This window comes from Protopterus annectens, chromosome 2.part0 (genome assembly GCF_019279795.1).
Source record: "Protopterus annectens isolate FY-2018-M chromosome 2.part0, PAN1.0, whole genome shotgun sequence".
NCBI lineage: Eukaryota > Metazoa > Chordata > Ceratodontiformes > Protopteridae > Protopterus > Protopterus annectens.
Genome location: NC_056728.1, coordinates 1,125,286,482 through 1,125,303,012, shown reverse-complemented (window position 1 = coordinate 1,125,303,012; position 16,531 = coordinate 1,125,286,482). Strand labels below are relative to the sequence as shown.

At 39.1% G+C, this 16,531-nt stretch overlaps 1 protein-coding gene across 1 annotated transcript in view; it reads right to left on the bottom strand.

The window, feature by feature from the left end:
• LOC122793370 (microsomal triglyceride transfer protein) overlaps positions 1-16,531 on the bottom strand; it is a 704,416-nt gene that overhangs the window by 473,042 nt on the left and 214,843 nt on the right. The window contains exon 5 of the mRNA XM_044061320.1: positions 4,882-5,001. Coding sequence (XP_043917255.1) covers positions 4,882-5,001 — 120 coding nt within the window. The remainder of the gene's footprint in view (positions 1-4,881; positions 5,002-16,531) is intronic.

The window sequence follows — 16,531 nt, the reverse complement described above, 5'->3', positions numbered from 1 at the left end:
AATTCCATTCCGCCATACACTTTTGGAAAGAGGTCAACCTACTCACAAGAAGAAAACATCCACATGATACTCCCTCTACAAACACCATTCAATGTGATATAACAAAACTTTCTCCAGATGATTCCTTAAAGAATTTAGCAATCTCCCATCAATAACCTCCACAACCCCCACACATTATCCATTGCCCACCATGCCACCATTCATCCCCCTTTTTCACTTCAAATGCATACATTCTGAAGAAGTCTCTCTTCTACTTGGAAAATATTTGCACTGACACCCCTCCTGGATCTGACAACATAAACCCCGGTTCATATATCACTGCCAAGAAGATCCATGTCTTCCTCTCACCTACATATATAATCCATGTCTCACACAAAACATCATGCCACAGATTTAGAAAGCTGCTCTAATTAAACCTCTTACAAAGCAAGCCAACCCAAAGATGCCTCTCACTTCCATCCAGTCTCCATCCCCCCCAATACTGAGCAAACTTCTTGAAAGAAAGTCTACACTGAACTCTCCCTTCCTAGCTAGCAGTACCACCTGCTCTACTCCAAACAACATGGATTCAGCCTTTACAAAGCACTATGACAGCACTTTGGTTTCTATCTGATAATATCCTGCTAAACTCTGACAGTGGCCTCATTACAGGTGCCCTATTTATAGACTTGACATAGTTGTTTGACCTCATTGAGCACCATCTTCTCCACAACAAAATAAATGAAACTGGTATGAGTCCAGACACCACTCCTTGGTGTAAACACATTCCTACTACAGATACTTTAGAGTTAAAAAGATCCTCCCAATCATAATTTGCAGTTATTATCAAAGGTGTACCACAAGGATCCATTCTTAACCCCCTCTTCTACTCCTTTGTGACCTCCCCTATTTCATACTTATTCTCTATGCTGATGACATGGCCATTTACCAATCAGGACACTCAGTGCCAACTCTAGTCATACTTATATGAGCTCCACCGATGACTTACAAACTACTTTATAACCCTGGCAAGATCAAAACTATGCTTTTTGGAATTCTACAGAAAAATCACCATGCTCCTAACACTTTGACTATCTTTGACTTACACAGCCATTTCACAGAGACAATATCTAGCTTCAAATACCTAGGACTATGGCTTGATCAGTCACTAAACTGCCAAAATGAACTCCCCCCTCTTCTGTGCTAAAAAGATTGCCCCTTTTCTATCCCAACTAGCAAGAGCAGCCATTGGCAAAGGAATTCTCCTTTCTCAACTTGAATACGGTCTCCCAATTTTTGCTTCTGCCTCCAAGAAAAACATTGCTACACTCTAGGCTATCTCTAACAGCATCTGCCAATTCATTACAAACTCACCTCTCTGTGAGTATCATTGTATCACGTTAGGAAATGTCAAATGCTTACAATAAAACAAAGATCTAACCTACATTTAGGATCCTAACTCTACAAACTACTCCAACATCACACTTGTACTCCCCTTGCAGCTAGACTTCAGAAAAAAACCTTCTCATATAACCTGAGACACTACTCACAAGCCATACCAACTTTTGTTACCCCACGAACCAAACTCCACAGGACTGCACATGCTTTCTCCTCTTAGCCACCTTTGGCAAGCTCTCCCCGTTGACTTTAAGGAAATCAACACTAATTCTAAATTCAGAATGTATCTCAAAAAGCACTTCTTCATCCAAGCCAAATGCTCCTGCTTCAACACAGGACATGCCACACACCAAGCTAGCCTATCTCCTTTCTAAGTCTCTTCTCCTTACCCGAGATTGAACATCAACCTACTTTAGAAACAAATGTATATATTGTACATTACACTCTACTTGATTGTGCATTGCACTGTGCTTTTTACTAGAATGCATATATACAGTTTTTCAATGAAGTTAGTCTGAACTACTTTGACACTGTTTACAGTTCTGTATTACTTTCTGTGTAATGTTTTGTATTTCACCCAGGCTGAGCCTGAAATTAGTGACTATTGATCAGTGCACTACCTAGTAAACAAATATAAAATAAAATAAAAATAAAATAATATAAAATAAAATAATTAAATAAATTATATATATCAAATGTATAGACTCAGACTGCACCCAAAAATGTACTCTTCATTAAAATATTAAAATATATATTGCAAGTTTTATTTTTTTTTATTCTTTTCTAGACTATAAAATATATGGAACAAATTTAAACATGGGTAGTGTGATTGGCTCAACTAACAGTTCAATGGCTACATAGAAAGATTTCAAGGTAATACTGTGTAGTAAAAGTAAATGAATCTCAGAGAGGATATTCCTGGATCTGAAACTGTAATGTGCTTAAAAATAATGAATCCAGGATTAACAAGAATAATTAATCTCTATGCAAATGATACTAGAATATCTGGTATTGCAGGATGAAACATTTTAAATGCCAATATTAATAAACTATTGTGGCTAGAGATGGCTTTATTAACATTTTCAAACATGAATTACTTTCTTGAAAAGAACAGGAAAAAAAAGCATAGCGTGGTTTCTTCAATTAAGACATATACTTATGAGGTATAAGAGAAACAGGAGAATAAAAGAGAGGCTTAGCTGAAGGAACAACCAAAACCGACTGATGAAAGCTCTAATATGAATTGTTGACTTCCAGAAAGCCAATGATCCAAAATACCAAAAAATAATGCCCAAAACACAGAAATGTAAACATTTATCTTTAACCATTTTTAGCATGGGGGGATGCCCCCTGTACTCCCCATGTGAGGGCAAGGTCTCTCCCAACTCTATGGTCACACACATTGGAAGAAGGAAGGAATCTCCCAAAAGAAGTGATCTTTGCCAACGTACACTTAGAATCGCAATGGCAATGATTTCCAATGGAAAACAGTAACTGACGTTTTGACTCTCACTCCATTTTCCTGTGGGCAAATGAAGCTTGAGGAATTTTACTTTAAATCAGCTGTAGGGAAAATGCCAATTAAGAAATATGAAGGATTCAGAAAAAAAAAAGAGTTTTGTGTACAACTTTGGAAGCTGGAAAAATGATTCTTCATGTAAACAGCCTTTTACAAAGGAAGGCAGATTCCATATCTAAAACTCTTATGTTTCTGGTTCCAATGAACAAATTCTACTATAGTTATCTGTGTTTTGACACATGATTATAACATTTATTATTTTGGAAAAACATAAAAAAACAATACAAGAACATATCAGAGACTGTTATACTATGCGTAGTAGTTGTGCATTTTAAAACACTTTAATCAAATGACCTTGAGTTCTTTCAGATTTTTATTCTTCTAAATTTGTTGTTAATCCAAGACTCCTGGTAAATCTAAGTCATTTGTTTTCTGGAGGGATGGAAGTGCACTCACATGCAAATACATATCCACAAAACTTCCTAAAACAGTACTCTTTACTTAAATAAACTACCTAGAAATAACATTCATTAGTAATTAAATGGAAAATGACTAAATAAAAGTGGAAAAACAAAATAAAACAATGACTACTGCTAACTAATAGGAAGCCAAGATTAAATGAAATAAAAAAAGAAATTCTAGAAAAAGAAATTGTAACGTAACCCTAATTAAATTATTAAAATACATCAAAACAGATTGCCTGATTCTGTGAGATAAAGCCCTGACTATGCCTTACATGAACCTTATTTGACTATTGGCAGAGGCTGCTGGAAAATTCATGTAGGTAGGTACGTAGGACTAAATGGCTAACACTGGCTTGTCTATACAAGGTGGAGAGAGGTGGTCTTGGTCATTGTATTGCTGACCACAACAGCAGTGTGGAGCATAGCTCTCAACCCTTTACCAATGAGTAATGAGGAGATAGCCCAAAATCAGGTGCAGATTTTAAATGTTGCTCCAATAAACTTAGAAAGATGAATGAATAAAATGTTTGGCATTAGCATCCATTTTGTAAAGGATAATAAGTCAGAAATTGAAATGTCTATCATTATTTAGTGGCTTAAATACTCAAAGATTTGCCAGAACACTAAAAATATATATTATGAGGAACCAACGAAAAAGATAAGTCAAAAACATAGACATTCCATACATTTCTGGATAAGTGAGAGATATGATAAGGAATTTAATATGCAACATTAGAGGCCAAGGTGATAACCATGCTGCACAGTAAGTTTGGGGATTGGATAGGTGTAGAGTTTACATGTGCCACCATAGAATACCAGTGATTGAGGACGTTACAAGCTGCCACATGGAAATGTTAGATCAGGGGACTTTGGGTGCTCCAAGTGAATGACATTTCTCTTTCAACGCTTGCTTCTTACCTTAGAGGTAAACTAAAAGATTTTTGAGCTATTCCGCTTATCCTTAAGTTACTCCAGTCTTACAACAAATAGGCTGGCTGTTGCTCTGATAAATAAAAAAAATGAGGGGAAGATCAGGAGGCATATGATGAAGTATCCAATGACTGCTCTCCTTTCCCAGAGGGAGATTGGGAATGGGTTCACTACTTCTACACCCACTGGTGGACAAGTGTTGTAGAGACAGCAGTAACATTAGCTGGAGTGGCATGAGATATCCCATGTCAATCCACTCATTGCTCCTCCAGACAGACAGGTTTACTGATTGGCTGCTGCATCACGATGGCTCCTGCAGCATGTTTGCTGCACTGCATTGGGTCCCCGTTTCACATTTTTAAAAACTGCAATCCCTGAGAAGTGCGTGTGGGGGGACCAGCTCAAAATATGCATTATGACCCATTATCATGACACAATACACTTCAGAAATGAAGCACAAGAAAACCCATAATTAAATATATAAAATAACTGAACATAAATACAACAAAGAATAAATAACTGGCTTGCAGATCTCAGGTGGACAAAACTAGTCATCAGTTTAATGAAGGTATGTGCCCGCACAATACTCACCTTGATGTTGCTGGTGAAACCAGGATTCTTGACTATTTTACAAGAGTTTAATTTTTTCACTTTAGTAACTTGATTTTTATTAGTCTGGTAGGTAACTTTACAATCTCCAGAGACATCTACCTGAAAACAACAGAAAAAAGAAGGAATTATTTTATTTCTTTACTAAATGCTATAATGAAAATATGCACCATTTATTGCCAAAAGATGTAGTAATTTTGTCTAATGCATGCAGAGTTAATGATGTGTATCAGAATGCCTTTACAATGGTCCTAATAATTTTTAGACTGTACGGAAATACTGAAAAGCATGCAGACGTTTTCCCAAGGGGTTGTAGAATACCAGGGGTAGTTGGAGACAGGAGCAACTGTAACTTTAGTTTCCTTTCACATTTGTTGTTAGAAATGGTAAAAGGCATACCAGCCTTATCACCACAACAACTAAATTAACAGGACACAATAATACGGAAGACTAGTTATCTATGAAAGAAATGTTAAGGATCATCAAGCTGGATACACATCCATAAAGAGGCACTCCAGTTCTTTTTTTACTTTGTGCCATTACTATATTTGTTTTCCTTATGAGACAGATACAAATTTAAAGAAATGCCTTGTCCAACATAATAAATTATAAAAATATACAGGTTCTAAACAAATATATATTACGTTTAAACATATGTATGTGGTAGTAAAATATTGGCTTAACATAATGAAAAATGAAGTAGGACTTATTGAATGGCATTTACAGATACTGCACCTGTGTTATCCTGTTTCAAAAACTATCCAAATCCATCCAAATATCCATCCATCCATCCATCCATCCATCCATCCATCCATCCATCTATCCATTCAATCAATCATCCCGTCATCCATTTTCTAACTGCTTGTCCTCATTATTGTCACAATGGTGGCAAGTTATGGAAGATAGACCAGACTTCTTTATGCTCTGCAACAGTTCCCACCTCATCTTTTCAGATCGTAAGGCATTCCCAGACAAGGGAATCAATATAATCTCTGCAGTTGTGGCACATACCATGAAAAAATAAATAGACAGTGGGTTCTGTGGAATTCCACACACTAGTGGCTGGCTTTTGGAGGAATTGATTCATTAAAACACTCATTGTATGTGAGCCAATATATAAGACGTGAACCATTTGATAACAGTGGCAGTAAAACCACAGTAAGATCCAGGATATTTGAAAAAGATGCCATTATTTGTTACATCAAAATCTGCTGAGAGATTAGCAAGAACTAGGACAGACTAAAACTACTAATCTCTCACCATATGCTACTTGCTTAAGACTTGAATAAGGCCCATCTCTGTGCTGTGCTTAGGTCTAAAATCACACCAGACTATTATGAATTAACATAGTTATGTAATTTTATTTCATATAGGAATACATCTCCATATATGCTACTCTATCAGTAAACTTACCTCCAGAATGAAGGTTATATAAGGGTGATAGTTTTCCTTGTTCACTTGTTAATATCAAGTGACAGTTTCTTATGAGTAGGCATTATCAAGGCCTGCTTTAATATAGATAGATAAACCTTCATCTTAAATGAAGATCAAACAATTTAAAAAAAGATCTGGACATTGTGATAAGAGGTAAGGTTTTATCAGTCCAAAAAGACAAAAATCCTACTCACATCAAGTTGTGTACAAAGATGAAACCCAATTTGTGAACTCATAGTCATCCAAGCCAAAATTAGTGCTGTTTGCTGCTGAAAGAATGCAACAGAGCTCATGGATGTAAAATGAATAGGTATTGCTTGATCTTTGCAGGTCTAGAAATAAATCGCAGCAGGCACTGGGCAATTTAGAAAATAACTAATCCTAATAAATCAAGGCAAAATTTAGCATAGTTTTCGGACCAGGATCTAAGCTGAAATAGTTAGAGTGCATCAAATCATGATGACTGACACAAAATTCAGCCATAAAAAGTCTAGAACTTCATCATAAGATGCATTACAATGCACTTGGATGCATCATGGAGTAGGACTGCCTTGCAGAGACAACTATATCTAACAAAATGCATGCAGCATGCTCATGTTGTAAGGGCAACACAACTCTCTGAGTGCCAGGGACCGTAGCCCTTTACCTCTCAGAAATTGTTGCCAAACAAAAGGATACAACTATAATCTTAACAGACAAATAAGAAGCCTTGTTACGTAAGGTTTCCATTTAGAATGCTGACTAATGAACAGTCAGACTAACCCCATCCTCAAGCAGGTGTGCCCGCTTCCATTTGAGCTCCCAGTACAACCCCATTCTACTCTGCACACAAGTCTCAGAATCAAACCATTGATTATATTGAGAAGTAAACTATGAACTTACATAAATTGAGGTTACAGCAGTCAGAAAACCATGATCAATACCACCATCATATATGCTGCAGATCTGATTGCATATGTTAGTTAGGCATGATCATTCAGTTTCTCACTATTTTCCTGTACTCCTAAATAATTCTCAGGGGGACCTTTTACAGCATTTCTGCTTACAGCAGTTTGTCATATTCTATGTATTTTGTACAAGATCAATCTTTTAGCTTTTAAAGAAATTTCATCTTTTAATTTTTGCTCACAGCTTGCACAAATGTATTTTTACCCTGTTCTGTTATGTAGTGTTGTCATCAACAGATGTAATAGGTTTTGCTGTTTGTAACTCACTCATTGTATTGAACATTTTACTGACTGCTTTTCTGTTGTTTGTGCCATTAGCCTGAGCGGAGAATGATAAAGGTCCATAAACCAGTTCACTTACCCAGTTATGACACTAATAAATAAGAATCACCTACACTAAACCTCTCCAATATCTTGAGCCAGAAGTGATAATCTGCAAATCCCTGAATTTTACAAGTTTCTGTCAGGTGGCAAGATTTGTGGAAACTCCAATATGAAGCGAATGAACTGATAATTGATTAAAGTGATCGGCTCCATCGTCAGGTCTCTCGTCTCTTGACCAAGTTGGAAAACCAAGTCTAGTGAGTGGCTAGATGTTTATGTAGCAGTTATATCTTCTAGAGTGACGCCAAAGCTTTCCAGAAGATTCAGAAGTTCTATGGTGATTTTATCTGTGTTGTCATCAACCCAGGCATTAACATTTGACAAGATTAACTATCTTGGACAGTTATTCGCCAGGTGGATGAGGAGATTAGGGAACTCCTCCAAATATTTTCTCGGTTATTCTAGTGGATGGAACATGAAAAAAAATCTACATTTACACTATGTTGGCCATTATTTATTTATTTTTTTTTTGAAATTTGGATGCTTGCCTTCTTCATATTTAAAATTTGTCAATAAGAGTCCTGCTGGAAAAAAATCATTATATGGCTCTGAATGTATAGAAGTACTTTAAATAAAATGGTACTCTCAAGAATTTACAACTTTGTCTAAAGATAGTAACAAATTCATGACAGTTGAAAAGTTGTCAGTTGCTCACAAAAGCTATGCTGATATTGGAAATGTATGCAGTACAGAAGTAAGAATTAAAATAAAACCAGATGCTAGACCAAAATGTAATAAGGGAAAGGCAATGCCACATCTCAATACCTAAAACAAAAAATGCTGCTGTGTCAATAAATGTAAAAACCAGTGAACAGGCGACATTCATAATGTTTATTCTGAATAAAAATACACAATATATATTTATAATACAGTTAATATAGCTATTTAATTTGTGAAGATTTTAAACCTGAGGGATTGCAATTGTCAACCACTATGAGGCACACTTATGTGAATAGGGAAACATGTGTTAAAGGTTTCTGACGACTGATGAAAAACTGGTCCAGGAAAACAGTCTGACCTTTGGAATGGTGTCTATCACTGGTATCTGGCTGTGAGCCATGGACAAAGAATCCAGGGGAATCGCAATATGTAGGATATCAAGATATTATTTTACTGAAGACAGAGAGTAATAAAAAAACTTACAAAGCACTTACACAAGGTCTTAGACAGGCTATAACTATATGGGTTGACGGTAGAGATAAATATGAACTTGTCAAAAATAAAATTGCATATTGAGGTATATATAGCTCAGAACCAAAAATACTGCATAATTCATGGGAGAGGTTAGAGGCTGTGCCATAGGCATCTAGGTCTCAGAACACATCATAACAGAGGTCTTAGCTAGGGTGATGACTAATTACTATAATTACTGAGAAACACATGTACAGTACAATACCCACTCAAGGTGTTGCTTCAGGGAACAGAAATAATCGGATGACTATGAACATACGTTCAAGACGTCAAAAGAATAGATTACATTGGACAAGGTTCTTCTTTCGCGTAATCTATTTTTACATTGTAAGTTGGCATGTGAATCTGCTTCTTATGAAAGCAATGCTGTTGTATAACATTAACTCCAGGATGGCACAAGGACATCTACAGCATCTGCTTAAAAACACTTAATTAAAGATGAATGTAAATATACCCCAATGGAATGAATTGTTCTTATCCTGGTGTGGGGGCTACAAATGTTTATCCTGCACATACATGGAAGAAATTCTGCATAAATTACAGATCAAGTCACTACTAACTGCCCTTAACCCAGCGAATGGGGTATCCATGTTAAATGCAAATATAGGTTCATAGGTTCATACTAGGCTATCTGCCCTAGGGCATTTATAAGCCTAACCAGAATGTGTTTGGCTTTCGCCACCCATTTTAAATTTATTTTGCTATGCCCTTTTTCGAGGTTAGTATACTGTGCCTCTGTCTAACTATGACACAGAAGTGATACCCGGGGTAAACCTACGATCTCCCATCCACTCATCAAGATTCCTCTTGAAGAGAGTCAGTGAGGGACTCTGCCTAACCTGGACTGGGATTTTATTCCAGAGTGAAGGGAGCCTCTGGGTTATGAATCTGTCCCTCCAGCATGTCCTATTTATTTCAGTGTTGAGGTTCAAGTCTCTCGAGCGCGTAGCTCGATGGGATTTGGATTTTCTGAGGTGCAGCATGTCCATTAATTCCGGGTTGGACATGGCTTTATACGTCAGGCACAGATTGCCTCTGAACTGGCGGTATGCCACTGAGTAGAGCTGGAGTTTCTTTAACCAGGCAGCATATGGCATCTGTTTGAGCCCTTTGATCCTCTTGGTGAGGTACTTTTGGGGTCTTTCCAGTTGCTGCAGGTGTCTGGTAAGGTACATCCCAAAAGGGCATTGTACTCAATTATGGGCCTGATGAGGGATGAGTAAAGAGGCACGATGACCTCCCCTGATCTAGATGTGAATCCCTTCATGATTAGGTGGGCTATATAAAATGTTTTTCTAACCACTTTGGCCACATGGTTGTCAAATGAGAGATTGCTATCAACTTGGGTCCCTAGGTCCCTAATTACTTCTTCTGTACTTAATGGATTACCACCTATGTGGTAATTTGTGAGCACTTTGTTTTTGCCAAAGGGGATGACTATACACTTTTTGGCATTTAGCTTGAGGCCATGGCTCTGGCACCAGTTGTCTGTTTCTATGAGGCCCTTTTGGAGGATGCTTGTGTCGGCTGGAGAGTCGATTATGGCGCCCAGTTTGCAGTCATCTGCAAACTTGGTCAGCCACAGTCCTTCAGTGTTGGCCTGTACCTCCGAGAAATATATACCGAACAAGAGAGGTCCCAGGACTGAGCCTTGTGGGACACCACTTGTAACCGGTTTGGAGTCTGACATGGCTCCAGCAATTCTAACCATGTGGGTTCTGTCCTTGAGCCAGTTTGCAATCCATCTAGTGATGTAGGGGTTTATATTTAAGCTGGTGAGCTTATCTATAATGCCTGAGTGGGGTATTGTATCAAAGGCTTTTGCGAGGTCCAGGTAGGCTGTGTGGACCACCTTCCCCTCGTCAATGGCCTTGGTGACTGTTTCAAAGAAATCATCCAGGTTTAAGAGGCAGGATCTGCCCTTAACAAAGCCGAACTGGGTAGGATCCAGTGTTTGTAGGTCCCCAATATCTTTATTTATGAGGTCCATGATGATCCTTTCCATAGCTTTGCAGACCAAGCTAGTCAGGCTTATGGGGCGATAGATTCCAGGATCCGTTGTGGCACCACATTTATGGAGAGGGACTACTGTTGCTGTACGCCACTCTTTGGGCACATATCCTGTAGTAAGGCTGAGATTGAACAGTAGTTTTATGTTTGGGTTTAGCTCTTCTTGGAGTTCATGTAGGACGCAGCCCAAGATACCGTCTGGTCCCACTGATGCTGTGTTTTTTGCTTTGGAGAGGGCGGCTCTTACCTGAGCATCTGAGATGTCAGGGGGGCAGCACTCTGCTGGGATAGATATTTGCCCTTTTGGTGGGGAGGGGGGGGGGTTTGCGCTGACTTTGTCAGCTAGGATGTTGGCAATGTCTGTGGGTTCAGTGTATTTTTTGTCATTTTGGACTAATTCAGAGCATATCTGGGAATTACCACCCAGGTTCCTAACATAACTAAAGAAAGCCTTGTGATTGTCCTTAGTGTCCTGTGCAATTTTTCTCTCGAAGCTGGCCTTAGACATTTTTATGAGTGCCCGTAGTTTTTTGCTAATACTGATCAGTGATGCCTTCCCTTTTTGGGATTTTGCTCTATCATTTAGTAGCTTCCTCCTTCTATTGTATAGTTTGTTTATGGCTGGGGTCCACCAGACAGGACGTCTGCCTTTGGAGGATTGGGTCTTGGTTTTATTTGGGATCGCATGATCCATGCATTCCTGAAGGTGTTCATAGAATGCATTTATAAAGGATTCTGCGGTCTGGGGTGGGGTCGGGATGTGAATATCCAGTGAGATTAGTTTATGGTCTGATCTTACCAGTGAGGGATACACTTCTGGTCTGGAGCATAGAGTCCCCATGTTGGTGATGATCAGGTCCAGTATGTTTTCCCCTCTTGTGGGAGTGGTAACAAGTTGTTCCATAGCATTTGAGTTTATAAATTCTAGGAACCTTTGGGCTAGGGTGTTGGAGCTAGAGTAATGCTCCCAGTCTATGTCTGGGTAGTTGAAGTCGCCCAATATAATGGTGTTTTGAGAGACCTTCATATATTCCAGTGTTCTCAGAAAGGCTGAGTGGGGTCCCTGGGTTTGGGAGGGTGGTCTGTAGCAGGCTATAAACTGGAAGGCAGTTTTACCCACTGTTAGTTGCACATGGATAGTCTCTAATGCTTCGTGCTTTGCCACCTACCTGGAGGTGTGGGTATCTTTGATGAATATCGATACTCCCACTCCTTTTGTGGTTTGGTCCAAGTTTTTGGGCCGAAAAGCATGGTATGAGGTATAACCTGGTAGTACTGGGGTGCTCTCAGGAGCCCTGAACCAGGTTTCTGTTACTGCACAGATATCAATGTTCTCCATGCTAAGGGGAGTTTCGAATGCGTGCATCTTGAGGTTTAGACTTCTGGCGTTGAGTAGCATAACTCTTAGTTTCTTATCCCTTGTGATACCTATGGAGGTGGGTTTGTCTTTTGAGCCTTGCCTATTAAAGGCACTATGGGGGTAGCAAGATCCTTTTCCAATATCCAAAAGCCCAGGGGTGACAGGTGCAAGCCGTCCCTAGTGAAGCATCATGGCTTGTCGAGCATATCATCCCAAGCTGACAGGCATTGGATCCCCTTTGAATGACACCAGTACTTAAGCCAATTGTTGAAATTGATCATCTTGTCTTCATATTGTGGCATCATTCTTGGTGAGGGTAAGATTCTACTCAAGGTCAGGGTCATACTGGCCTGGGCTACATGCTCAGAGAGCTCCTTTATGTCTCTTCATGTAGTCCAGGGAGGTACGTCTCAGGTCATTCACACCAGCATGGACAATGACTGAGTCATATTTGTACTTGCCTTGGAGTGACCTGAGTGCTTGTGTTATGTGGTGGATCCTAGCACCCGACAGGCTGCTCACCATGACCCTCTCCTTGTTCAGTCTGGTGAGCGGGACGTCAGTATGCCTGGCGATAGAGTCACCTATTACAAGTGTATCAGGTGTGTTGTTTAGTCTTAAGGGCTGTGACTGTTCGGCACACTGGCTTTGTGAGATATGTGTTGCACGTGTTTTGTTTTGGGGTAGCGGTTGCTTGGGTGTCTGCTTTGGAGGTCTCTGCTGCTTAGGCAGATCTTTATTTAGAGCCTCCGAGTATGTTTTTGTGTGATTTTGTGTTTGGTTTGATGTCGTGGTAGGTCCACGTGAGACTGGAATTGTAGTGAGTGTGGTTTCCTTCTCCTCCTGACTGGTTATGCCAGTACTGAGTTGAGAGAGCTTAGCCTCCAGTTTGGCTATATGGTTGCATCTCTCACATGTGTTGGAATTTGTTGGGAGGAGGAGAGGGTTGTCTGTGTACATGAGGCAGTTGTAACATTGCCTCAAGATTCCCAGATTCACCAGCTGGACCGGAGAGGAGATTGACAACTGACCTTTGGACATGCTAGAATAATATTGGGAATTGAAAACAAGGCCAGTGGGGAGTGAGGGTGTAGTGCTTTTAATTTTTAGTACTGACTTACATAATTGCTTTAGCAAGCAAGTGCCAGGTAACTTAAGTGCAATGTGTTACAGGTAGCTTAAATGCAAAAATGACAAACAGTAACTTTCTTTCAAGTGAAACAAGGAAATAAGTACAGTAAGCAATGCAGATAGCACTAGTGCTCCACAGAAATATACTACTCTCTGTTTATAAGGAGACATTTGCATGCTGTCGAATACACAGAAATGAGGCAGCTTGGGGATGCTGATTGTCAGCTGTGACTGTGAGTAACCAATAACTATACTTATAGCAGGTGTCCATGACAAGCTGTCTGTTGCTGTTACTAATAACAAGAGTTGCTCTGCAAATAGGAGCCATGAAGTGCTGCTTTTCAAGGAGGAACCAGGAATGAATCGATATTTTCAGAAGTAAATTAATTACCAAACGGATGGCCTAGGGACAATAATGTATTATAATACTGACCCTGATGGTAAAAAGGTTTGTTGACTATGTGTCAAGTATATGTTTTTAGAACAGAATTCTTGGCCAGGTTATATCCTATATTGTAGAAAAAGTAACCTGAAATCAAGAAAAACAAAGTTCCTTTTCCAGGAATCTGAGTAGTGGCCTGGTATTACCACTGAAATTTAATACAAAGGCAAAAACTGCATTGCATGTTAAATAGTCTAAATGCTTTATGACCAGATTCCTTGCATCTGGGTAATGGCTATCTACACCATGACAGGATAGTTGTACTAATGCCATGTAGCCTTTTAAAGGCACCCACCAGGTGATCAGAAATAATCTGTATGCAGCCTACAATGACAGAAAGGTAGCATAAATTCTAAGCATAGTGTTTGCATGAAATGGCTTGATTGTAGAAATCATCAGCAATAATTTTCTGTAATGCTGCAACTTTCAACAAAGAAATGAACTGGATAGAAAATCTATAGAAAAACATGCTGTTTGTTGAAGAAAGGAGCACCTGTGATAAGCTCTGGATACAAGACAACTTTTCTTTATTTGTATATTGTAATGCTATATACAGGTTCACCAACACTACGCCAGCAATGTTTTTCTAAGAAGGAATCTATGTTACAAATGATAATGAGTGACACCATATGAGGCAAAATCAAAATCTTTTTCATGAACCAGAAAATGCTGACTGGAGGCTATAAGATTGGTTAATGGCAGGTGGGCCAAATAATTTCAAGGTCTGGAACAAGGGGTATACTATATAAGATAAGAAAGGAGCTCCGGTGAAAACATGTAAATCAATTAAGATTTGCTAAGCAAGCAAATAGTTCACTAGCTGCTAAGAGACAGATAACTGTAAACCAGCCACATTGTGCACATGAACATGATAACCATTTCAAATGTCAGGACCCAGTACAGCATGAACCGCCAAAAGATTAGACTTACATATACCAAGTTGGAGATACCATTTCTAGGAATGTTCCATTATTTTCTGAGCTCTGATCATCTTACAGTTGGAATGTATAAGTATGAGAGGTGTGCAGGAATTGCCTCCACATAAGGAGGGTAGGAGAGCTTGCCTCCTGCAAAAAAGAAGTCTGAAGGAGAAGAGTGATGTTCAAGATTCACTCTTTTGGATTTGCAGTCTTTTGTTTTTCTTTTTTTTAGTCTGTTGCCACTCAGCATTACAAGTGCTGTTATTTGAAGAGGGAGCCTGTGAACATACACTATATAAGGGATAATGGCTACAGTATCAATAATGCCATAAATTCTAATGCCAGGATCTGATGAACACAATATGGAAGGGATGGGGGCTGCAGTTTTGGTAATCCCATAAATTCTGATGCCAAGATCTGATGAGCTTGCTGCAAAACGGATAGCAGTTGCTGTGCCGATAATCCCCTAAACCTTAATACTAAGAACTGAGCATAACTAGATTGGCAATAACAGAAGGCCTGCAAAAAATGATCATTTCAAGATGAAGATAACCTACTAGTACTGTACCTCAAGAGAGATGTCAAGGCAGCCCGGTGATGACTGACATTCCCAGAACACAGTGTCGGAACACTACCACATTCTACAAAGGTCAATATATTAGAGCTTAGACTACAAAGGACTGGTTTGCTAATACTACAGTGATGGAGTCAACAGTGCTGTAGCATCTACAGTGGACTCACAGGTCCACAGAGTATTCCAAGCTCTCTGGCACCACAGAGAAGTATTCTGAGCATCTGAAGAAGTTCCTTCACAGACAAGATCTGGAAGGAGATGGTGCATTTGATAAGTATGAATGCACTAAAAAGTCCATGAGCATTTCTGTCAGTAAAAAGACACTGCTGTATAACATAGTTATGCAAAATAATATTTATTTTCTGATAGAAGCTCAACCACTTTACTTCCCAAATATACTCTGGCACTTATGAACCTATGTGTCTTGATCTTGGGATGTCATTTCCCCCTTTACTCAACCTTCATTAGGCCAATTATTAAATATAATGCCCCCTTAGGCATGTGCCTGTGCAGGCACATACAATAACTGGAATGCCCGCAAAGATATCTTGCTAACAGGATACGAGGCTTAAACATCATGTCCTACATGGACTGACTCAAAGCCTTGTCACTATACTCATCATCATACAAACTACTAAGAGGTGACGTGTGTCTGGCATAAGAAGCATCCTCCAATCCATTAATGATAGATTTGCTGCACATCAGCAAGTCAAACAGCATTAGAGATACTTGTCCTAGGGATCTAAACCTCTTCTGCAACATCAACAAAATGGTTTGGCTAGACAGATACATTTTGCAGAGGATACAGCTGTTGTGGGACAGATTCCCCATCCACATAAAACAAAGTTCATTCTTATCAAAACTCAAGTGTATCATAGCTCTATGGATGAGAAACAGAAAATTTACCCCAGGACTTCCCCCTTTACTACTAATGGACAGATGCAGCTCCTAAATGCTTTATCGCATGCATGGGTACCTTTAAATTATCGATGGTATGATGCCAGTTATTCTCTTTAGGTATAATACATAACTATCAACCATGGGATGGGTAAGGCCAATCCATAACCAAATGTGATAGGTTAATTTGTACACAAAAAGGGAAAGTGGCTAGGCATAAAGTGGCCCACAAGTGCAGCTAGCCTAGTACTTACATGTGAAGCTATAAGCCTGCAAACCTCCCAATAATATGAGACAATACCCTATATATTCCTTATACATTTCTTATATATAACACTCACA